General features: G+C 47.0%; 1 protein-coding gene across 9 annotated transcripts in view; it reads right to left on the bottom strand.

The window, feature by feature from the left end:
- ARHGAP24 (Rho GTPase activating protein 24) overlaps positions 1-20,821 on the bottom strand; it is a 413,576-nt gene that overhangs the window by 7,526 nt on the left and 385,229 nt on the right. For all 9 annotated transcript variants that reach the window (XM_090037005.1, XM_090037006.1, XM_090037009.1 and 6 more), the window contains 3 exons: positions 18,917-18,990; positions 16,976-17,097; positions 4,399-5,467 (listed from right to left, as the gene is read on the bottom strand). In XM_090037005.1, coding sequence (XP_089893131.1) covers positions 4,399-5,467; positions 16,976-17,097; positions 18,917-18,990 — 1,265 coding nt within the window. The remainder of the gene's footprint in view (positions 1-4,398; positions 5,468-16,975; positions 17,098-18,916; positions 18,991-20,821) is intronic.

Raw genomic sequence — 20,821 nt, 5'->3', positions numbered from 1 at the left:
ATAGAGAGCAAGAAAGAGACGGTGATCAGTTGGACAATGTTTTATTGATATATCTTACAGTGTTAAAGCAAGTCTCTTATAATAATAAAGTGAACTCTAAATACATGTTTCATGAATTCATGAATACATGTTTTGCTGCACTCCCACAGGGTGATGGCCCCCATGTAAGGGGTATGACCCCCAACAGAGGGTTCAGCCCGCACACAAGGGGTATGGGCCTCCAACAGGGGTTTCAGCACCCACACAAGGAGTGTGGTATGACCCCCACAGGGGCTAACGCCCTTGCAAGGCCCACATGACCCACTCCAGCCCCCCAATGGCTGGCCCACCAAGCCCCACTCCCCACTCCCCCAGACCCTCCAGTGGCTGCTCCACCCATCCTCACCCCCCAACTTGCACCCCCAGACCCCCATGGCTACCTTTACAACCCCAGGCACCATCACTTTAAAAAAACCCAGAAAAAACCTAGGGAAAAAAAGGCCTCTGCTTACCTTAGAAGCAGGGGTAGGGGGGGCTCCAGGGCCTCCTACCAGAGCCCGCCGGGGCAGTGGAGGGGCAGGAGGTCTCAGGCTGGGGCTGTCACCATGCCCTGCACTGTACGAGTGGGGCCCCAGTCAGCCAGGTGACAGCTTCAACTGTCGGTAAGTGCCGACCAGCCCCAGCAGGTTTCGAGGGTCTCGTGGGGGTTGGCAGGGGGAGGGGCCTCAGGGGGCTGGGGGAGTTGGCAGTAGGCCAGTTAGTGCCAAAGGATTTAGCAGTTTGATTTGAATGCAAACTCCAATGTTTAGAAGCTGGCCTTCTGTGAAATTTCAGAGCTCCTGGATTTGTAGACTTAGACTGGAAACCTTATGGAAATAGATCCCCCTCATGAAGATCCTGGTATTTGCTATAATTGAACCAGCAATGTGAGAACAGCAATGTTAATACTATACCAAACAAACCCAACTACATCCAATCCTGGCAAGGGATAGGAAGTGCACAGGTACACAAACACAACTATACAAAGATAGTTCTTTGATTTCCCATCCCACCATATTCTGACCAAGTCTTGTGCCAATTGGTTAAATAGGTTCAGCGGAACCATCTCGGGCTATGGGCTGAGGAGGGAGAGGAGGATCCACGCAGTGAACCAAAGTCTGCGGAGCTGGTGTCATCGGGAAGGCTTTGGCTTCCATGACCACAGCCCGCTCTTTGGCGAGAGAGGCAGCGAGCTGCTGGGAAGAGATGGCCTCCACCTCTCTCCCCTGGGGAGGAGGCTCTTCTCAGCCAGGCTGGCTGACCTGCTCCACCGGGCTTTAAACTAAGCCTGCTGGGGGATGGGGGGACTACTGCCACTGCTGGCCCACTGAGCGACCCTTGCAAAGCCAGCAGACCAAGGCACTTAAGGGAGCCCACCCCTGCCCCAGCCCTGGCACAATCTGTGGGCAAGGCAAGAGCCCCCAAGGGCACACTTGCCTGCCTGTACACTAATGCCAGAAGCCTGGGTAACAAGCAGGACGAGCTCGTCCTCCTGCTCAGTGCAAAGAATTATGACATCACTGGGATAACGGAGACCTGGTGGGACTCCACCCATGACTGGACCACGGGTATAGAGGGCTATACCCTGTACAGGAGGGATTGTGTTGACAAAAGGGGCGGGGGTGTAGCTCTCTATGTAAAGGAAAGCTACATGTCCCTGCAAGCTGATGTTGGTGACCAGCATGGACAGCTAGAGACCCTCTGGGTAAAAATTCATGAGGAATATGGCACAGGGGACACAATGGTGGGAGTCTACTACAGACCTCCCACTCAAAGTCCTGAGCTTGACCAGGAGTTTGCCCGGGAACTGACTGAGGCCGCTTGCTCCAGGACCTTGGTTGTCATGGGTGACTTCAATTACCCGGACATCTCGTGGGAAGATCACTCAGCAAAATCCAAGCGGTCGCAAAGCTTTCTCTCGTGTGTGGATGACCTCTACCTGACTCAAGAAGTCTGTGGGCCAATGAGAGGCAAAACGCTGCTCGACCTGGTACTGGCTACGGGGGACAACCTAATCGGCGACCTAGTGATTGATGGGAAGCTGGGTGACAGCGACCACGAGCTGATCACCTTCACCATCCACCATAAAGCTGGCAAGTCAGTCAGCAACACAGAAGTCCTTGACTTCAGAAAAGCCAACTTTGACAAGCTCAAGAGGCTTGTCGGTCAGGCCCTCAGGGACCGTGACCCCAGGGAGATGGGAGTTCGAGAAGAGTGGTTGCTTCTCAAGGAAGCGATCCGCAATGCACAAGCTAAATCTATGCCAACACGGAGGAAAGGCAGCAAGAAGGCACAGCAGCCCTCCTGGCTCTCCAAGGACCTAGTGGACCTCCTGCGGCTAAAAAGGAAAGCCTACAAAGGATGGAGGATGGGATTCACCTCCAAGGAGGATTATTCTGCGCTGGTCCAGTCCTGCAGGGAGCAAACCAGGAAAGCCAAGGCTGCAACTGAACTCCAACTAGCTTCAAGCATCAAGGACAACAAAAAGTCCTTTTTCAGATATGTGGGGAGCCAGAGGAAAAGCAAGGGCAATGTTGGACCCCTGCTAACCAGATGGGGCAACTGACAACTGACGCCCAGGAAAAAGCCAACCTATTAAATAGGTACTTTGCGTCAGTCTTTCATCAGTCCCATGGGACGCCCATGCCTGCTATGGGACAGGGAAATCTGGGTGAGGGGGATCCCCTACCCTCCATAAATGCTGACCTTGTGAAGGAACACCTTGAGAAGCTGGATACCTTCAAGTCAGCCGGCCCTGACAATCTGCACCCCAGGGTACTCAAGGAGCTGGCGAGCGTCATAGCCCAGCCCCTGGCACGGATCTTTGAAAACTCCTGGCGCTCTGGTGTAGTGCCTGAAGACTGGAAGAAGGCCAATGTGGTGCCGATCTTGAAGAAAGGGAGGAGAGTGGATTGGGCTAACTACAGGCCCATTAGCCTGACTTCTATCCTGGGGAAGATCTTAGAAAAGTTTATTAAGGAGGCCATCCTTGAGGGACTGGCCCAGGCTAACATTCTAAGGGATAGCCAGCATGGGTTTGTTGCGGGTAGGTCTTGTTTGACCAATCTAATTTCCTTCTATGACCAGGTGACCTATCACCTGGACGAGGGAGAAGAAATTGATGTCATATATCTTGACTTCAAAAAAGCTTTTGATCTGGTATCCCATGATCATCTCTTGGCCAAACTGGCCAGTTGCGGCCTTGGCTCCACCACGATCTGCTGGCTGGGAAACTGGCTCCGTGGTCGGACCCAGAGGGTTGTAATTGATGGCAGTCACTCATCGTGGTGCCCTGTGACCAGTGGGGTCCCTCAAGGCTCTGTCCTTGGACCAATAATGTTCAACATCTTCGTTAATGATGTGGACATTGGAGTCAGGAGTGGACTGGCCAAGTTCGCCGATGACACCAAACTTTGGGGCAAAGCATCCATGCCCGAAGATAGGCGGGTGATCCAGGCTGACCTGGATAAGCTCAGCAAATGGGCAGACGAGAACCTCATGGTGTTTAACACCGCAAAATGCAAGGTTCTCCACCTTGGGAGGAAAAACCTGCAGCTTCCTTATAGGCTCGGCAGTGCTACTTTGGATAGCACTACAGAAGAAAGAGACTTGGGGGTCATCAATGACCACAAGAAGAACATGAGCCTGCAGTGCGATGCTGCGGCTAGTAAAGCGACCAAAATGCTGGCTTGCATCCATAGATGCTTCTCGAGCAAATCCCGGGACGTCATTCTCCCCTTGTACTCGGCCTTGGTGAGGCTGCAGCTGGGGTACTGCGTCCAGTTTTGGGCTCCACAATTCAAAAAGGATGTGGAGAAGCTTGAGAGAGTCCAGAGGAGAGCCACACACATGATCAGAGGTCAGGAAAACAGATCTTATGATGATAGGCTGAGAATCATGGGACTCTTTAGGCTGGAAAAGCATAGGCTCAGGGGTGATCTGATGGCCACCTATAAGTTTATCAGGGGTGACCACCAGTATCTGGGGGAACGTTTGTTCACCAGAGCGCCCCAAGGGATGACGAGGTCGAACGGTCACAAACTCCTGCAAGACCGTTTCAGGCTGGACATAAGGAAGAATTTCTTTACTGTCTGAGCCCTCAAGGTCTGGAACAGTCTGCCAGCGGAGGTGGTTAAAGCACCTACCTTCAAGAGTAAATTGGATGCTTACCTTGCTGGGATCCTATGACCCCAGCTGACTTCCTGCCCTTTGGGCGGGGGGCTGGACACGATGATCTCCCGAGGTCCCTTCCAGCCCTAATGTCTATGAAATCTATGAAATCATTAGCAGCATTGCCTGCATTCTGATTTACCTCAAAAGAGAGCTACTCCACTTCTTGACTGTGTAATTAGTACATGCAATAGGGACAAGCTTTCTTACCTCTTTATCCTTGTTTCATACTCAAGCTTTTGTTTTGCCATCTCCTGCTTTAAGCTGGACACAAGGCTGTGCAGAGCACTGTGACTGTTGGTATTGTTCACTACAAACGTTTCACTGTTGTCACTGCTGTTGGTAGCCTGGCTGTTGCGTCCCCCTACACTTCTTCTGTCACTTTTACTTTCAAAGTCTCCTTGGTTAGGGAGGTCTTCTTGTGGTGGTCCATCTAACACTGAGTCTTCAAAATTACCCCCATACAAGTCGTGTTCAGGGCAGGTGGTGGTAGATGTTCGACAAGAGTTGGAGTGCTCAGTGAGGGATATTTCACAAGAGGATGTGGACCAAGTGGCACTATCTATGCTCTGCTTATCATCAGAGTTCACAATGGAGAACTGCTGGTGGACATTGTCATAGGTGGAGAGTCTATTGTGCTGCCCAGAGTCACTCACTGACTCCTTTTGCTTGTTGTCCCTAAGAGTGACATACCCATTGGGCATCCAGGTTGCAGTCCAGCTGTTCAGAGAATTGCTGTGCCCATCTGTGCTGGAAATGCCCATGCGCACTCCTCCATTCTGCACACTGTGCATGCCCAGTTTAGTAACTGGTCCTTTTAAGGATGATGTCCTCCTGGCCTGCAGCATACAATCTGGTAAGGTCTGGGTCTTCTCGTGGCCTTCCACAGAGCTGCTGAAGGACCCATTGGTGACTATGCCACTGCCTTTATTAAAGGCTGGATTTTTTTTTACCATGGGAGGTGGGCTTTTTGTGACATCAAGTTTCTGAATGCTGTTTCTTGGGCTATTTGATTTGCTCCCTGGCAGGGCTTTGGGAGACCCATTATCCATGCTTCCTCTCTCAGGAGACTCTGGTTTATCCCAAGAACAGTGCCTCACTGCTGTTTCCTTGGTGTTATTGTTCTCCTTGTTCTGCAGTTGACCAATTATTATTTTCTTCAGAATCTCATTGTTGTTGTTGCATACCTGCTCCCCTGCCTGAAGGTCTGTGTCCTTGGGAAACAGCTCTTCATGTTTGCTTATCATCACTGACATTAGTTGCTGGACCACTACAGTACCTAGAAGATGACGACAAATGCACTGCCATTAATGGGGTAATGAACCTGAAACATGAAGAAAATACTATCTTTTTGGAAGGGACGCTGTAAGGATATCTAAAACCTAATATAATGTATACATTTTTCTAACAGATACTTCTATAAGCATGTATTAAACATTAATAAACCTCAGTTTCTCATATCACCTTCTTCTGGCTCCAACCTGAGAAGCACAATACAGTCTCTCTTGCCCTCTTAATAAATGGAAAAGTCATTTGTTAAAATACTTTGCTTCCTAACTTGTCTTGGCTCAGGCCTACTCGCTGGCACCTTCAGACTAGGGCAAAGATTTCAGCCATTCCTGTTTCTGCCTATCCACCCCTTTTCACTTGCAGGGTAGCCTACCCCTTTTTCACAGAAAAGGAAAGAAGCTCCTTGCAAAGGCATACCTCTAAAAAGGAGGAGGAGGAGGAGGAAGTTTCAATAGCATTAACATTTTAGCCTAGTGGGTAGCTGTGTGAGATATTTAATTAATTTAATACAAATCCCTTGAACTCCTTGGATATGAGATTGTGAAGAGCCACTTAAGCACATCATGCTGTCATATTACATGGAAGATGCCACCAGGAACATATACATCACAACCTTAAACCCACACAACACTTCACTTAGTAATACACCATAATAAATTGTTACATTCCTTTTTAAAAAACCTTTGGTTTGCACATCACATGATTTCATTTAATTTACAGAACTATCATCTGGAACTAATCTAAGAGCAATAATGATAACACACTATTTTTTTAAGTAGACTACTACTAGAGATTATTAAGAATCTTCCTGTAATGAGGTCAGAGTGGTTATAATCATCATCCCATTTTTAAGCCACCAGGTAGAATTCAGAGGCACACTGTGTACTTTTAATCAATAATTTCCTACTGGCCCATATCATTTTTACACAGGTTTCATTTGAATAGTCTGAACTTTTTCTCTTTCGCATATATCTAGTAAAAATTGAGTTTGTCACAGATGCTTAGTAATCTTTTTTTCTTTGTTTTGGTAAAGTGAAAATCTGTGCTACTTTGTCACAGTTCCTTTCAAGAATACCTCCTTTAATTCATGGATACATGGTATATATATTGAAGCATAATTTATTTGTAGTCTTTTTTATTGCAGCTGATCTACTGAACTTGAAAGCATTTTTAACATGCCATGGGCACAATTTTCCTTGGGGCTGGCATCATTGCAATCCAACTGCAGTCAGCTGGAACTTTGTTATCAACTTCAGTAGGAAGAGCTAGGCCAATGATGAAAACATCAAAAAACCTCACTGGAAATACAACCCCCCCCCCAACATAAATATATATAGGGTAGATAAAAAAATTGGTGTGTTTTCTAAAAAATTCTTGGCATGTATTTTGAATGGCTGCAATAATCATAAATGATTAAACAAGTGATTTATACAGATCTGCACAGTTAAGAATCTGTAGCATTACCTCACCATCAAGGATGCTGCATAGGCACGATTCTGTATTTTCTCACATATACCATGCTTTCATATATAGTATGCACCTTGATTTTGAAGGGGAGCCTGAAGAAAAGGCTCTGTAGCCAGCAGGCAGCACTGGACCTGGCATGTAGTCCCAGAACATGGCTCCAGAGCCAGCACACAGGGTTGGAGTTTGTCCTTGAGGATGGACCCAGAGCTAGCTATTCAGGGTCATACTTGAATGTCCTAGGTCCAACCCCATGTGCTAGGTCCAGGGCTCCCTGCTTCTCCAGAGCCATGTATCAGGCCTGGCTCCATGTGCCAGATCCAGGGCCATGTATCATGTCCAACCTTACATGCTGGATCTGACCCAGCAAGCTGAGTATGGGACTACATGCCAAGTCCTGGGCTCTGTGCTGGCTCTGGAACCACATGTTGGGTCCAACCTGGCATTTGCCCCAGAGCCAGTGTGCAATCATTGGTGCACAGAAGCTGACCTGTCACATGGCTTCAGAGCTAGTGCATGGGGTTAGCTTAACATGCCAGCTCCAGAGCTATATGCTGGACTCAGTGCACTGGATCTGGCCACAGACCAGCTATATGCACCAGCCTAATCCAGAGTGTGGTTGGAGACGGAGCTCCCCACAGGTTTGGAAATTTGGCAGCAAGGAGGAGAGTGGTAGCTATGGCTCCTAGAGACAAGGCAATTAATGTTAACCTTGCGTCATTCCCTCACCCACCATTCCTGCCAAATTTCTGAACTCTTGGGGTCCTTTTTCCTCACATCTAATGCATACCCCAATTTTCTCCAGCTGGTTTTGGGGGAAATGTTCAGGTTATAGGGTCTGAGAAAATAGGGTAATTGCTGTCTCCTGTACTGGGCTCCTTCCAGGTGGAAGCCCTCACCAGCAGCTCCACCAAACTAGGATCCAAGGAGGTGCAGTAGGGTGTCACAACATCACCAGCAATGGTGAACACCATCTTGCTTGGAACACTGGTTGGTGGACAGGACAGGTGTTCCTGGGCAACCGTGGCTAGATCCTGCCACACCTGGCTGCTGGTTGCCCAATAGGCCAAGGGGCCACAGTGCAGCAACTCCACATCCTCAGTGAAATAAGAAGCCACTGAGGCCTCTGTGCTACCTGTGTGATGGTGGGGTCTGGTGTCTCTGGATCCCAACATTGAAGCCATGCCCTTGGCCCACATTGGCAGCAGCTGTGGTGGAGGAGATTGGCTTGTGGTTGGAGTGCTGGCCCAGGAAAGTGGATCCCCTTCTTCCAGGACCCTCTGCCTCTGCCTCCCTGACTGTTCACCAGCACCTCTGTCCAGTGATCAAGGGTTTTGCTGCTGCAGACGCTCCCCTTCATCCTTGGGTCATGCATGCTCTCCAGCACATGGACCTGGTGAAAGCGTCTTGCCCCAGCCAGGAACATTGGTCTCCTGGAACATCCCCATTTCATTCTCAAGCTCCTTCACTATGGGGATCACTTGGCTAAGGAGGGCATCGCCAGTGCTGAGGCTCTCAGTGGCCTTGAGGAATGGCTTGAGGGCCACCAATATCTAAGAGATGGTATCCCACTCTGTTTTGCTAAGGAGACTGCTGATCCCAATCTCCCCCACCAAGGCCATCTTGTGGATGGCCTTCTGTTGCTTGACCAGCCATTCCAGCATCGGGTAAGTGGAGTTCCACCAAGTTTCCACACCCCGCATGATTTTGTGGTATGGGGTGCTTAGCTCTGTCTGTTTGTCTTGCAGCATCTTGCCCCCTTTGATGCTCCGGTGAAAGTAGCTTGCCACCTTCCTGAATTTTGAAATGACCATGAGGTGGAACTTGTGTGCCACACAGCAGGTGCCAACAAAGTTGGCATCACACATTGGCTTGACCATATTGACCCCATTGTTGGTGACTATGAACCTGCGGGTGAGCTCGCCCTGCCCAACAAGCCACCCCTGCACCATGCAATTCATGGTCACTATGATCTCCCTTGCCATGAGAGCCCACTGATGCCTTGACTGATCGCACCAGTGCCCTGTGAGGGAGAGGTAGGCATGATCTCCACCCTGGCTGCTCCAGCAATCTGAGGTGAAGTGCAAAGCTACCTGCAGACCTGCTTTGTGCAGCTCCTCCCTCAAGTACTCCCTGCATACTTGGGCACAACATCTTGCTAAAGGTGGTGCATGCAGGCACTCAGTATGATGGGGCCATGAGCACCATGATCTGCCTGAACCCTGGATGTGTAGCAAAATCCCCAGTTTTTCTCTTTTTTTTATTGCATTTGCTCCCCTTCCCAACCATTTCTGACTTTCTCTCTCCCTCTCTACTCCCTATAGATAAATATAAGTAAGCTACGATGTAGGATAGCAAGTTTTTGGTTTTGGATATCCATTGTTTTATATTGTATTATTATTAGGTTTGCATTGATTTTTACTGTTTCATATGGATATTGTATGGTTTAGGCCTATGTTTGTAAGTGAACCAACATCATGTCAAGTTTCCATTTTATACGTCAAGCCTCCATCTGCTGTCTGCTGCCTGGGCATCCCGTGTTGCAACTGTATGGATCACGTACCCCTACCATGTAAATTGGTTCCCCAATGAATGAGAATGATTGGGAATGATTGAAATACAATGGTAGCAGGCCTCTACTGAATGGCCTGTAATGACTGGGCCATCGTCTCACATCAATTCATCCAGGAACCACAGACCTCACCCAGGAACACAGACAAGACCAGCATTGGAAAGACAAAAGACCCTGCAGAACCAGTAACTCTCACCATTACAAACACCCGAAACTGCACATCCCTGGATGTAGCACACATGCTCAGTATGCCAGGGGCTGACCCTTGCCTGGGCATGCCTCCTGTCACTAGGGTTACACAAGATCTGCCCCTATAAAAAGGGGCAGTGAAGACAGACCCAGTAGGACACCCTCTCCATTTGGACCAGCACCATGCCACACCACCTATCCACCCAGAGGCCCTGCCAGTGACCCCCCTCTGGACAACACCTACTGGACAAGGACCCCTTTCCAGCCTGGACAGGTAGATATTACCTGCATACCTACTCCTACAATTTGGACTCTCTCTCTCTCCTCCTGGACTTCAGTGGACTTCAACCCCTCCACCAAACCTCTCTAGCCCCTGCTGCCATTGTGTGTGTGGTGGGGGGGGGGAGTAGGTGGGTGGGTGCAAGGGAGCCAATAAGACATTGTGTCACCATCTCCCCTGTTCAATAAAACCACTGTCATTTGCAACCCTGAGTTGGGTCATGTTTTACTGAATCCCAGTCCCTTCCCTATCTTAAATTCCAGCCTTGTTCTCTGTCTCTCTCTCAGCTCCAGAGCCCCACCCCCCACTAGTTTCCTGACCTCCTCCCAATTCCATCTCCCCTTTTCTGCCACCTCTCAACCTTTCCCTGCTTTCATGCTGTCCCTGCTGCCTTTAAGCCTGCCATGTGATCTAGTGCCTTTTCCCTGTGACTTTCTGCTGCCTTTCTCTGCTTTCCTGCTGCCCTGCTGCTTTTCCTGTGATTTTCTGCTCTCTGTCTTGCTGTTTTCAGGCTTCACCCACACCTTCTGTAATTCCCCATCCCCCCCGCTCCTGCAGGTTCCCAGCTCCTGTTAGCTGTCCTGTATTTTTCTCCAGCAGATGGATATACCTGAGATCATCTGCCACCTCAAAATGAACTTGGATCTGGAAGCAGAGGACCTCAGGGCCATAGCAAAGGAAATTCTGGGGAAGGAGGGAGAATCTGAGTTTGTGCTCCACACCTCCCACCTGGGTTCATTTTGAGGTGGTAGATGATCTCAGGTATATGAAAGCTGAAAGCAGATCAGCCGTGGCAAGGATATGAAACACTTCACCACTACAGCAATGCTGCTGCATCTCAGGAGGAAGCATCCCCTTGCCCTTGTTCCTCCTCAGCCTGACACCAGTGGGAGCATGCCCAAAAATAAGTCCACTTCTTGCTTCAAAGCCCCTATCCCCAAGAAGCAGAGGCAGGCCACCCTGGACCAGTGGGGGAAAGCCAGGACAAAGGAGGGTGCATTAGGAAGGTAAGAGAGGTCACCCAAAGCACTGGGGATAAGCTTACTTGGGATGGTCAGCTCTTCCACTTTGTTCAGCATCTGTTGCCCTGAAGAGTCAGGCCAACGCTCAGGATCTCAATATTGCGCTTGTCACGGAGTCACGCAGGTGCCCCGTGACTGTGAGGGTGATTGGCAGAGCTGCCAATCACCCAGGCAGCTCAGGTGCCGGTTGCCAGGGTGACCAGCTGGGTCACGTGGCCAGAAGGGGGCAGGGCCCGGCCTTTATAAACAGCTTAGGCCAGAGCCTGCCTCACAGTTCCCTTCTGGCTGCCGCAGGAGCAGGAGCTCTGTGGCTGAGCTGAGCAGCCCGAGGCAAGTGGGGCAGCCTTACCAAACTTACCGGCTGCGATGATGCAGGGAACAAGATCACCTTCAAGGGCAGGTAGATTCGGAGGACCGGGCGAGGCTGTTGGGGAGCGAGGAGGCCTCAGCAGGGCCCCCTCCAACAGCTTGGGGGGTTCCGGAAGATCGTGCCAGGGAGGCACAGGCCCCAGAGGGGGCGAGGCCCCAGAGGGGCGAGGCGCAAGGTGCGCGGTATTGGGCCCCAGAGGGGGCGAGGCCCCAGAGGGGGCGAGGCGCAAGGTGCGCGGCATTGGGCCCCAGAGGGGGCGAGGCCCCAGAGGGGGCGAGGCGCAAGGTGCGCGGTATTGGGCCCCAGAGGGGGCGAGGCCCCAGAGGGGGCGAGGCGCAAGGTGCGCGGTATTGGGCCCCAGAGGGGGCGAGGCCCCAGAGGGGGCGAGGCGCAAGGTGCGCGGTATTGGGCCCCAGAGGGGGCGAGGCGCAAGGTGCGCGGTATTGGGCCCCAGAGGGGGCGAGGTACAGAGGCAATAGCGCCGGCCCAATGGCGCCGAGATTAGGGCGGTGGTAAGGCCGGCCCAAGGGTGCCGAGAGTTGGGTGGCGGGGGTGCTATAGGCCCCGTGGGGCGCCAGGTGGCCGAGAGGCACCCGCAGTGATAGCGCCGGCCCAATGGCGCCGAGACAAGGGCGGCGGTAATGCCGGCCCGATGGCGCCAAGAGTGGGGCGGCGGTGGCGCTATAGACCCTGTGGGGCGCCAGGTGGCCGAGAGGCACCCGACGGGCAAGGGACAAGACAAACGTCCCCCGGAACAGCTGCGAGGCTTGGGGCGTGCTAAAGGGGAGGTTTGGAGGCACGCGTAGCCCTTCAGGCAGGGCACAGATAGACACCCCATTGGGGAGCAGAGACAGGAACAACGATACCGTTCACCAGGGAAACAGGCAGCCTCCATACTATATATATTAGACATCAAAGTCGTGGCGGGCGAGATTCTGAGGGTGCTACGTTCACCCTAACGTGACGGTGAGTGGCGCTAGGGAGTTTCACGGCCGCCCTTAGCACCCGCTCCCTCACAGCGCTGTTAGACAGGAGGGTGTTGTGTACAATACTACACTAGTTACCTGCTTCTGGGTTGAGGGTGGGGATCCTGCCTTATCCCCCTCCTCACCAGGCAGAGGCACAACAGGAGGAGCTAAGCCACTTGCCCCTACAACCTCCTCCAAAGTGTCTTCCAGAGGAGACTGGCCTCTAGGGGAACTTCGAGAGGTGTGGAGCACAAACTCAGATTCTCCCTCCTTCCCCAGAATTTCCTTTGCTATGGCCCTGAGCTCCTCTGCTTCCAGATCCAGCTCCTTTGGCACTGGAAGGCTCATGCTGGGAACTGAAATCGGGGTGGAGAATGTCATGCTGCTGCTGTTTAGTAGTGTTAATAGTGGTGGGGCAGGTGCAGGCACTGCTACTACATCCTTGCTCCCAAAAGCAGCAGAAGACTCATCGCTGCCATGAAAGAGGGTGCATCTATGTTTGGGACAGGAAGAACTTGCAGCTGTCCCTCTGCCCCCTCTCCTTCCCCTGACAGAAGACCTGGCACCTGCCTTTCCAGAACACTTCATAGTGTTTGGTGTGCTGCAAAATGTGTGTGTGTAATATATGTTGTGCTTTCCTGCACAGTGCTGATGCACTGTCAGGGTAAACACAGATTTCTTTTTTGTGGGGGGGAAAGAATTAAGACAGACTAACAAGAACAAATAAGAGGATTTTGGGGGAAGCATAAGTTGAAAGGAATGGATAAGGATAACAATAGGGATTGTAGGCAAGGGTAAGTAGTAAAGGATTGGATATAACTTACAAGAACAGAGACTAGTTACCAAGAGACTTGATAACAAGCCAGACCCTTTCAGACGCTGCTGGTCCAAGAGAGACACAGCTCATAAAAGGCACAGATCACTTCAGACACAGCTTGATATGTTGTTTCTATGTCCCTCCCCCGGAGCACTGTGACTGGAAGGGAACTCAGAGAAAGATCACAGTCACTGGCCAGCTACAGATGTCAATATCAGAGCAGTCTTTCCCCACTCAGCCTTTTCAATATACAGAATATCACCCCATACCCTTCCCTCTTCTCTGTTTCTGTTTCCTGCAAGCCTTCCGAATCACCAAATCTCTCCAAATCAATTCAGACCTTTTAATGGATCTCCCAGTTCATTTCAGATTTGGAGATTTGGCCACCTAATTGAGCCAAATCTCCTCTGAATTGAATTGGTTACTGAAGCTTCACACAGCCCTATACAGAGGCAGAAATAAGTGATTTCCATAGTGACCTGTCTTTAAAGATCAATACTGTTGGAAGCTCTATCATATCAGGTTATTGGGAAGTGGAAATTTGTTAAATGTTGAGAAATACTTTAAGGTATAAATCAGATAACAGTGATGCAGAAAGGATTTAAATAATTTGAAAGTTCAGCCTTAAACTTCTTTCAATACATTTGAAAAACATTTGGACAAAAAACATTATGTGGCACTTTCAAATAAGAGAAACTTCTCAAAATTTAGACCAAATATAGTTACACAACTAAACTGAAATACAAAGTTAATTGCAGCATATACTATATCTAGGTCAAGAGACTATTTCACCCACTTCTAAAATGGAATAATATACAAGGGGTCTTTACAGTGAACCATTGTTGAATATATCCTGTTGAAACTATGTGGTGATTTTAGTGAAATGATATGGAATTGTGCAAACTAGATTTAAAAGGTAACACACACTGGACATGTCTACACCATGCAATTAATGCACTTTTGCCTTACTCGCGGTATTTTACTGTGCAGTAAGCTTTTCCCGGGAGCATGTCTACACATGCATCCTGTTAACAGCAGATTTGTTCCCAATGGGAGCAGCCTGGTACAGGCTACTCTTGGCCTCCCCTGCCCCACTGCAGCAGCTCCAGGCTCCCCCAGGTGCTGGCAAGGGCATGGGTTCTGCTCCTAATACGCATGGAACTAGAAGAGCTCTGCTGTTTGCAGCAGCAGCTGTCTCCTGGCCCCGTGCACATTGGGAAGGGACCCGATGTGAACGGGGCCCAGGAGACAGCTGCCCTGGTGGCTGTGGACACTGGGGGACACAGCTGCCAGCAAGTATCCTCCTGGATGGGGCTTCCCTGTCCAGAAGGGGGTTTACCAGGAGCTGTACCAGGCATAGGGCAGCTGCTGGTGAGCCCCCTGCCAGGCAGGCTCCCCTCACTTAGCAGAGGGCTGACCAGGAACTGTCCTACAAATGGAACATCTGCCAGCAAGCCCCCAAGCCACCTGACTTGGCAGGGGCCTCTCAGCCCCCACCAGCTGCTCCACTAAATAAGGAAAGAGACCTGGACAACCCACTCCCACTCACTATGCAAGTTCTTCTGTATTTCTCCACACAGCTAAGGTAGGCACAGATGGTGCTCATCACAGTTGTCTTTAGCTACAGCTCAGTGTAAGATTAATGAGCAAAGCTTTGAAAAGACAATTTTATCAATAGGTCATGAATTGGCTTAGTCAAAGTGAGTTTTCTTGGGTTCAGTCAAAGGTACTTTTCCTCCAAAAGTGTGGCTTCCATGCCAAACCTCATATTACTACTGCCAGACATTCTGGCATTACAGTTTTTCACCTAGAAGGTCAGAAAAATTAAGCTTTTGTGGCAGGCTTGCCAGTGGCACAATTTTTAAACCAAATTTAAACTGATCATTATTCTTTGTGCTTCATTTCACATATCACTGTGACAAAAAAAAAAACTGAGATGTGGACTGACATGAAGACAATTCTTTAAAAGTTTCTGCCTTGACCCTCAACCCCTAGTTCTGAATGAATGCCTTGATATGCCTTTCTTATGTGAATTGGAAATGCTGGATTCAAGATTATTTTCAACTGTTTGGCCTGCTGTATAAGAGATGAAAGGCTCCAAAACAGCCACATCCACACAGCAGATTTGCTGTGCCTCAGGCCCACTACCCTGCTCTGGGCAGGCTGCCTCTTAAACTGGATGTCACATCCACAGAACACTGCAAAAGGGCTAATATGCTTATCAGTGTTTGACTTGGCAATGTCACAGTGGTGCTAACTAGCTTGCTCAAAGGCCCACACAGAAATGCTGTATGGTCCCCAGTTTAGTTCAGTTTATCTGAAGAAGCACAGAAAGAATGGGGGCACTGCTGCTGAGGATGGCAAGGCTACTATACCTACACAGCCAAGGTGCCACTGGTTTTGGAAAACATAGTCATGTTTAAGCTATGAAGGAATTTTTTAACAAGCACAAAACTAAGCCAAAGGAAAACTCCTTAAAACAAAAACATCTTGTCTTTCCTCATAATATTCTTGCCTTCTGAGGAACATTTGGTGTAGGACCTTTGTATTTTACAGCTGATTTCTAGGTGAAGAGCATGCAATTTCCCCAGAACAGAAACAGGAGGGCAGATTTTGACAAGGTGCCAGAAAGAACAACGAGGAGATGAAGAAGAAGAAATTAAACCTTAATTTAAATTAAATCTTGGGATAAATATTCTTAAGATTCCAGGTTTTGCTTGTAATGTCATTTTTGTTTCATTCACCGCAAACAGCTATTGTCTGAATCCTGCATCCTTTCAAATATTTAAGTACTACCGCCTTCTTTGGAAGCTGTGTATATAAAAGATCTTACAGTTCATTGTGGAAGTAGAGACAGTTTTTTTTTGCCAGACAACTCAAGACACCACTGGTCAAAACACTTGGATTTATGCATCAATTTTTATCACAAATAAAACAGATTGTTTTGCTCAAGGCTAGCTGTTCCCTGTCTGAAGTGCAGCATAAGTTGTGAAGGACAGGACAGATTGGACAGACACTTGACTGGGATAGTTTAGTTGAGTTGACTGTGCCTTGAGTTAGGTGCTGTACTACTCATGAGGTCTCTTCCAGCCCTACTTTCCCAGAGTCCTGTGATCCTACGCAAAAACAAATATCAAGAGCTTAAAATACATGAGAACTGGTTAAAATGTATGATCTGGATTTTCAGTTATTTTAATCCTTCCCTTCCCACTGCTTTAATAAAGAGTTGTAGTACTGATATTTTGATTCAGACATAAGCTAACTACAACTGGCATCTTTGGGTGCTACTGTAATTTAAATATTAATAAGATGACAGGTGTTCTAGCAGGATTGTTTATACTCTGCTGTGAAGGCAACAGTAAAAAATGGCATTGTCATGTTACAACTTTCTGTCTGTGACACCTCACTGCTGTGGATAGATTCAAAAGGTACAGGAAATTGAAACACAGTGTTGTAGTTGCATAAAAAGGAGAAAAATCCAGCAACTCCCTTGTGTCTCTCTCAATTTTACAGGAACATAAAGCAGTAAGTACATTTTGGTCACTAAAATCTGCAGATTCAACTGCAGTTCCAGTAGGAGCAGGTCTGTGAGGACGAAGGTGCCATTTTTAGAGTCACTTTTCAGGATTAAAGCCATGCATTACATTAAGCTGCCTTTGATGAAGTGCCTGAAGCACCACAGTGGAAATTTCACTCTCCTATACAGAAGCAAATTTTGCATTGCACTTAATGGAAGTAAATCTCTGTCTACACATTAACAAGCAAATGTTCCTTCTTTCCCACTTGGAGCGTTGATCCCCTTTCCTTTAACTTACCCTCCATGATGGTCAGAGGATCTTCTACTTTTGGGCGCAGGATGTTGGGACCAAAGACAGTTGCTAGATTTTGCACACTCATTTTGTTTACACCAGAATAGGACTGGACTTCATCCAGGAATCTGTTAGAATTAGAAAAAAGGCAGCCTTGAGGTAAAGAAAAATCAAGGGTGGATCAGCAGCCTTACAGCAGCATTTTTGCATGGAATTTCCTGGGAAACTAAGAACTTGGTATGAAAAATGTTCTGTGGTGAATCCAGAAATTTTTCTGCACTGGAGCTTCCTGCCAGTATACATGTAATGCTGTGTGGATCATGAAGGTGAAGGTGAGGGTCTTATCTATAGAAAGTTACTATGTTCCATCACGCATGGCTTATAGTGAGAATTTCTACACTGAGTCTTTGCTGAGCCTGGGAACTGTGCCATGTATGCTCCACCCAGTCATCCACACTCCATCCATGGGACCCAACTCCTGAAAATAAGGCAATGTAGCTGCCTTAGAAAGCTTCTACTCTTAGGCTTTCTGTCTGGTACACACACACAGCAGCTCTAAAGTAGCTAAAATGCCTCATTTCTGGGATTTGGTGCATATAGTGGGAGTGAATGGGCCAGGCATGCTTCAAGGAAGTGCCTTCGGGCTTAGCATGTAGGCATTGTAGACAAGGGCTGTGACACACAACTCCTTGGAGCTTACACAGATGAGATCCTGTTCTTCATGCCTTGAAAGACTTTTAGGGAAGAGAAGAAAGGATCTTGGATGAGATGTCTGAAGCAAAGAAAAGGAAGGATCTTCAATACCTTAGTGCAAGAGGGCATGTTGATCCTTTAACTAGATGCATCACTGTCCTGGAACTTTTCATTTCTAAACCATGGCATTCTGGGGGGGGGGGGGGGTTGTAATTTGTAGAGAGAATGCAAGATTGGAGGAGGGGTGGAAGGAGAGATGCTGTTAATTGGTATCTATCATGGGACCCATCAAAATGGGAATTGTTTTGCATGTGTCCTCCCTATATAGTTTTTAAATTTTCTGATATTATATGCTGAGTTTTAAAGCCTAAGTAATAACTATGTTCTTGATAGCTCCTAACAAAACAAGCTCTTAACCAAAAAAAGTGAATACATGTAACAAACTCCATCAAAACTATATTTGATGAAAAACTATATTTTACCTCAAGTGTACATTAATTAACCTTATGCCATTAGAAGTTGATAGTAACCAAAAAACAAATAGCTTTACAATTAAAATTAATTGTCTGGGGTGAGAGAGACATTTATGATAAAATACTATTCTAATAGTATCTTGTGCCAGAAGTCTTTATTCTATATTATATTCTCTTTTTCTCATTAACTAAGGAAAAGAGAGAAGTTTAAGTGTCATGATGCATTTCAATTTTTAGGCTTATTTCACTGATATTTTTCTCATTTAAGGCTAAGCAAAGTATAGTGAGCTAGTTAATTCTGTCCTACTTGGAAAGATTAATATGATAATGTTTGGTTGAATTCAATTAACATCAGAAAATCCACTAGATGAAAGATTAACTTTTGACACAAAGGAGTTCAAAGGTTTTAAGAGCCAGTGAAACAATTGGAGGGCATGGAGGAGAAGCACTGAGTAGTGATAGCTCCAGGAATTTTGCAAATGTAGCAGGTAATTAAGAGCTGTAAATATAGCCAGGAGTTGACACTCCTTTACCCAGCTACATCTCTTTGCCTTTGTTTTCAGCTCTGGGCTGTTAATTAATTCCACTCATAGTTGTGCAACTTCAGAATAAGTTAGTAACAGTTTAGTAAGCAAAACTCTAATTGCATTAATGTAAATTTACCAACACTGTGACTTTCTTTATTAAACTTTTTCCTTTGATGCATTCATACAGAGACACAAGTATATCTGGCATGTCAGAGAAATAAACATGTTGAGGATATTCTTGCAAATGCACTTACCTACAGATGTACTTCAGCAAATTGAAATTAACAGGTGGAAGACTCTTTACTTGCTTCACTAATTCCTTCAGCCCCTGTGTAAATAAAAAGAAAGAACTCAAAAGGCTCTCAGTATTTAGCATTCAACAAAATCATTCTTAATCATTACAATATTAAGAACATAGTTGAGTCTGGTCTGTAGTATTAATAAAATAGAATACACTAAAAAATGAAGTAGTACAGTTGCTCATATCAGCACCAGATAAACTATGCTTACTTGCCTACAGAAGCTGTTTTGGGTGGGCAAAGCAATCTTTGGGCTGCCTAACAAGGAATATACCAAAGCTGGCTAACAAAACCACTTTGTTGCCCAATGAAAGTTTTCAGGGTTTCAAAAATGTTCTAGTAATAAGTGTCATATTGGACAAAACCAAGAGCAATCTCCCCTGGCTTTTTACTTAGAAAGAGAGGGATGCTCAGTCATTCTATGTCACCTGAAACAGATGGTCAACATTCAAGCTCAGGCTCTTCTAAAGTCTAATGAAGAACTTAAAGCTCGGTCTTCCACATCCCCAGTGAGAGCTGTGAACACTGGATTATTGGCTATCAGAGGTTTTTCTCTCAGACAAAAAAAAATCTGTCTTGGAAAGGTGAAAAGTTTCCATTTTGGCAAACTGGCATATTAATGTTAAAAAAAAAAAAATCACTGAAAAATTCCAGTTGCCTGTAGTCTATACCAGCACCAGACAAGCAAATTATTACTTCTATCTGTGCCCTCAGTAGATTGAGAAGAACCATAACATCATGAATTTAGCCTCTGTGCCCATAGAAAATAGACCCAAGATAAGGTCCTGCTGCCAGTGCATTTGGTTCAGCTGAGCCTTTGGTATTGTCCCAGGTTGTTTGATTTCAGTGCAATTCAGGATGGAAAAGAAATCGTGATACCATAAATAGTTGCTGGCTGGGTGCTAGAAAAGGAATTGAGAAGATGAACAGCTATCTAGATGAATACTGACATCACTTGTAACTTGCACAGCAGGAGAATTCAACATAATGGCTGAAAAAATTAGTTGATGCTCTAACAATCAGGCAGCTGAGCCAGGATAAAAAATGGCTTATCTTTTTTAGTACCAGACATTCATACTGTCAGTATCCCATAGCCAGGCTAGCTTCCAAGTTCAAACAGGCATTGCATCAAGATTAAAGCCTTGTTTTCAAGTATAGCTAATAAATATTTCATGTAATAGTCTCAAGGAAGCTAAAGAAATATAGGGCAAACACGAATACTGTTACATGGATGTACAATTAATTGGAGAATGGAATGAACAAGTATTAACCTGGTTATTGTTATGATAAAGGTATCAAATAGTTACATGGGGTTGGTGCAGGGCACTCAGATAGGCAGAAAAGTAAATCACAGTGCTTATCCCACCATAAATTACATTAAACAAAATAAATAACAGAGCAAAACAATGCACCTTGCAGGAAATGGTGAAGACCAACACACACCAGGAGTCTTTCAAACTGGATGGGAGAGCTTGTTTCAGAGCTGAAAATGATAGAGTACATTGCCACAACTCCTTTAAATCAAGGGAGACAGAGCTTTCCCAGCTGTCTGGCAGCAATAGATAAATGGCTCAGGAGACAGGTAATCTCTCAGTTAGGAAAGGTCCAAGCCATTATGAAATTTTACTAATTTAGAGGCTGGGGAATAGAGAGGACTTTACTTCTGGCTCGTCAGCCAGAGTTAAGGACAACAAAACAAACCAGAACTGTAATATTATCTTGGAAAATTAGAAAATGGGCTAAATCTATAAGAGTAAACTTATTTGTGGTTAATCTGACGTAAAAAGAAAAAAACAAGGGATGATACCATACAGCAGCTGCTAACATACAAAAAGGGACGTGCAAAGGAGAGCAGTCTCA

The sequence above is a fragment of the Crocodylus siamensis genome, chromosome 2 (genome assembly GCF_052110815.1).
Source record: "Crocodylus siamensis isolate JL-2025a chromosome 2, ASM5211081v1, whole genome shotgun sequence".
Lineage (NCBI taxonomy): Eukaryota > Metazoa > Chordata > Crocodylia > Crocodylidae > Crocodylus > Crocodylus siamensis.
Note: the sequence above shows the minus strand (reverse complement) of the source record. Positions and strands in the feature narration are given on the sequence as shown.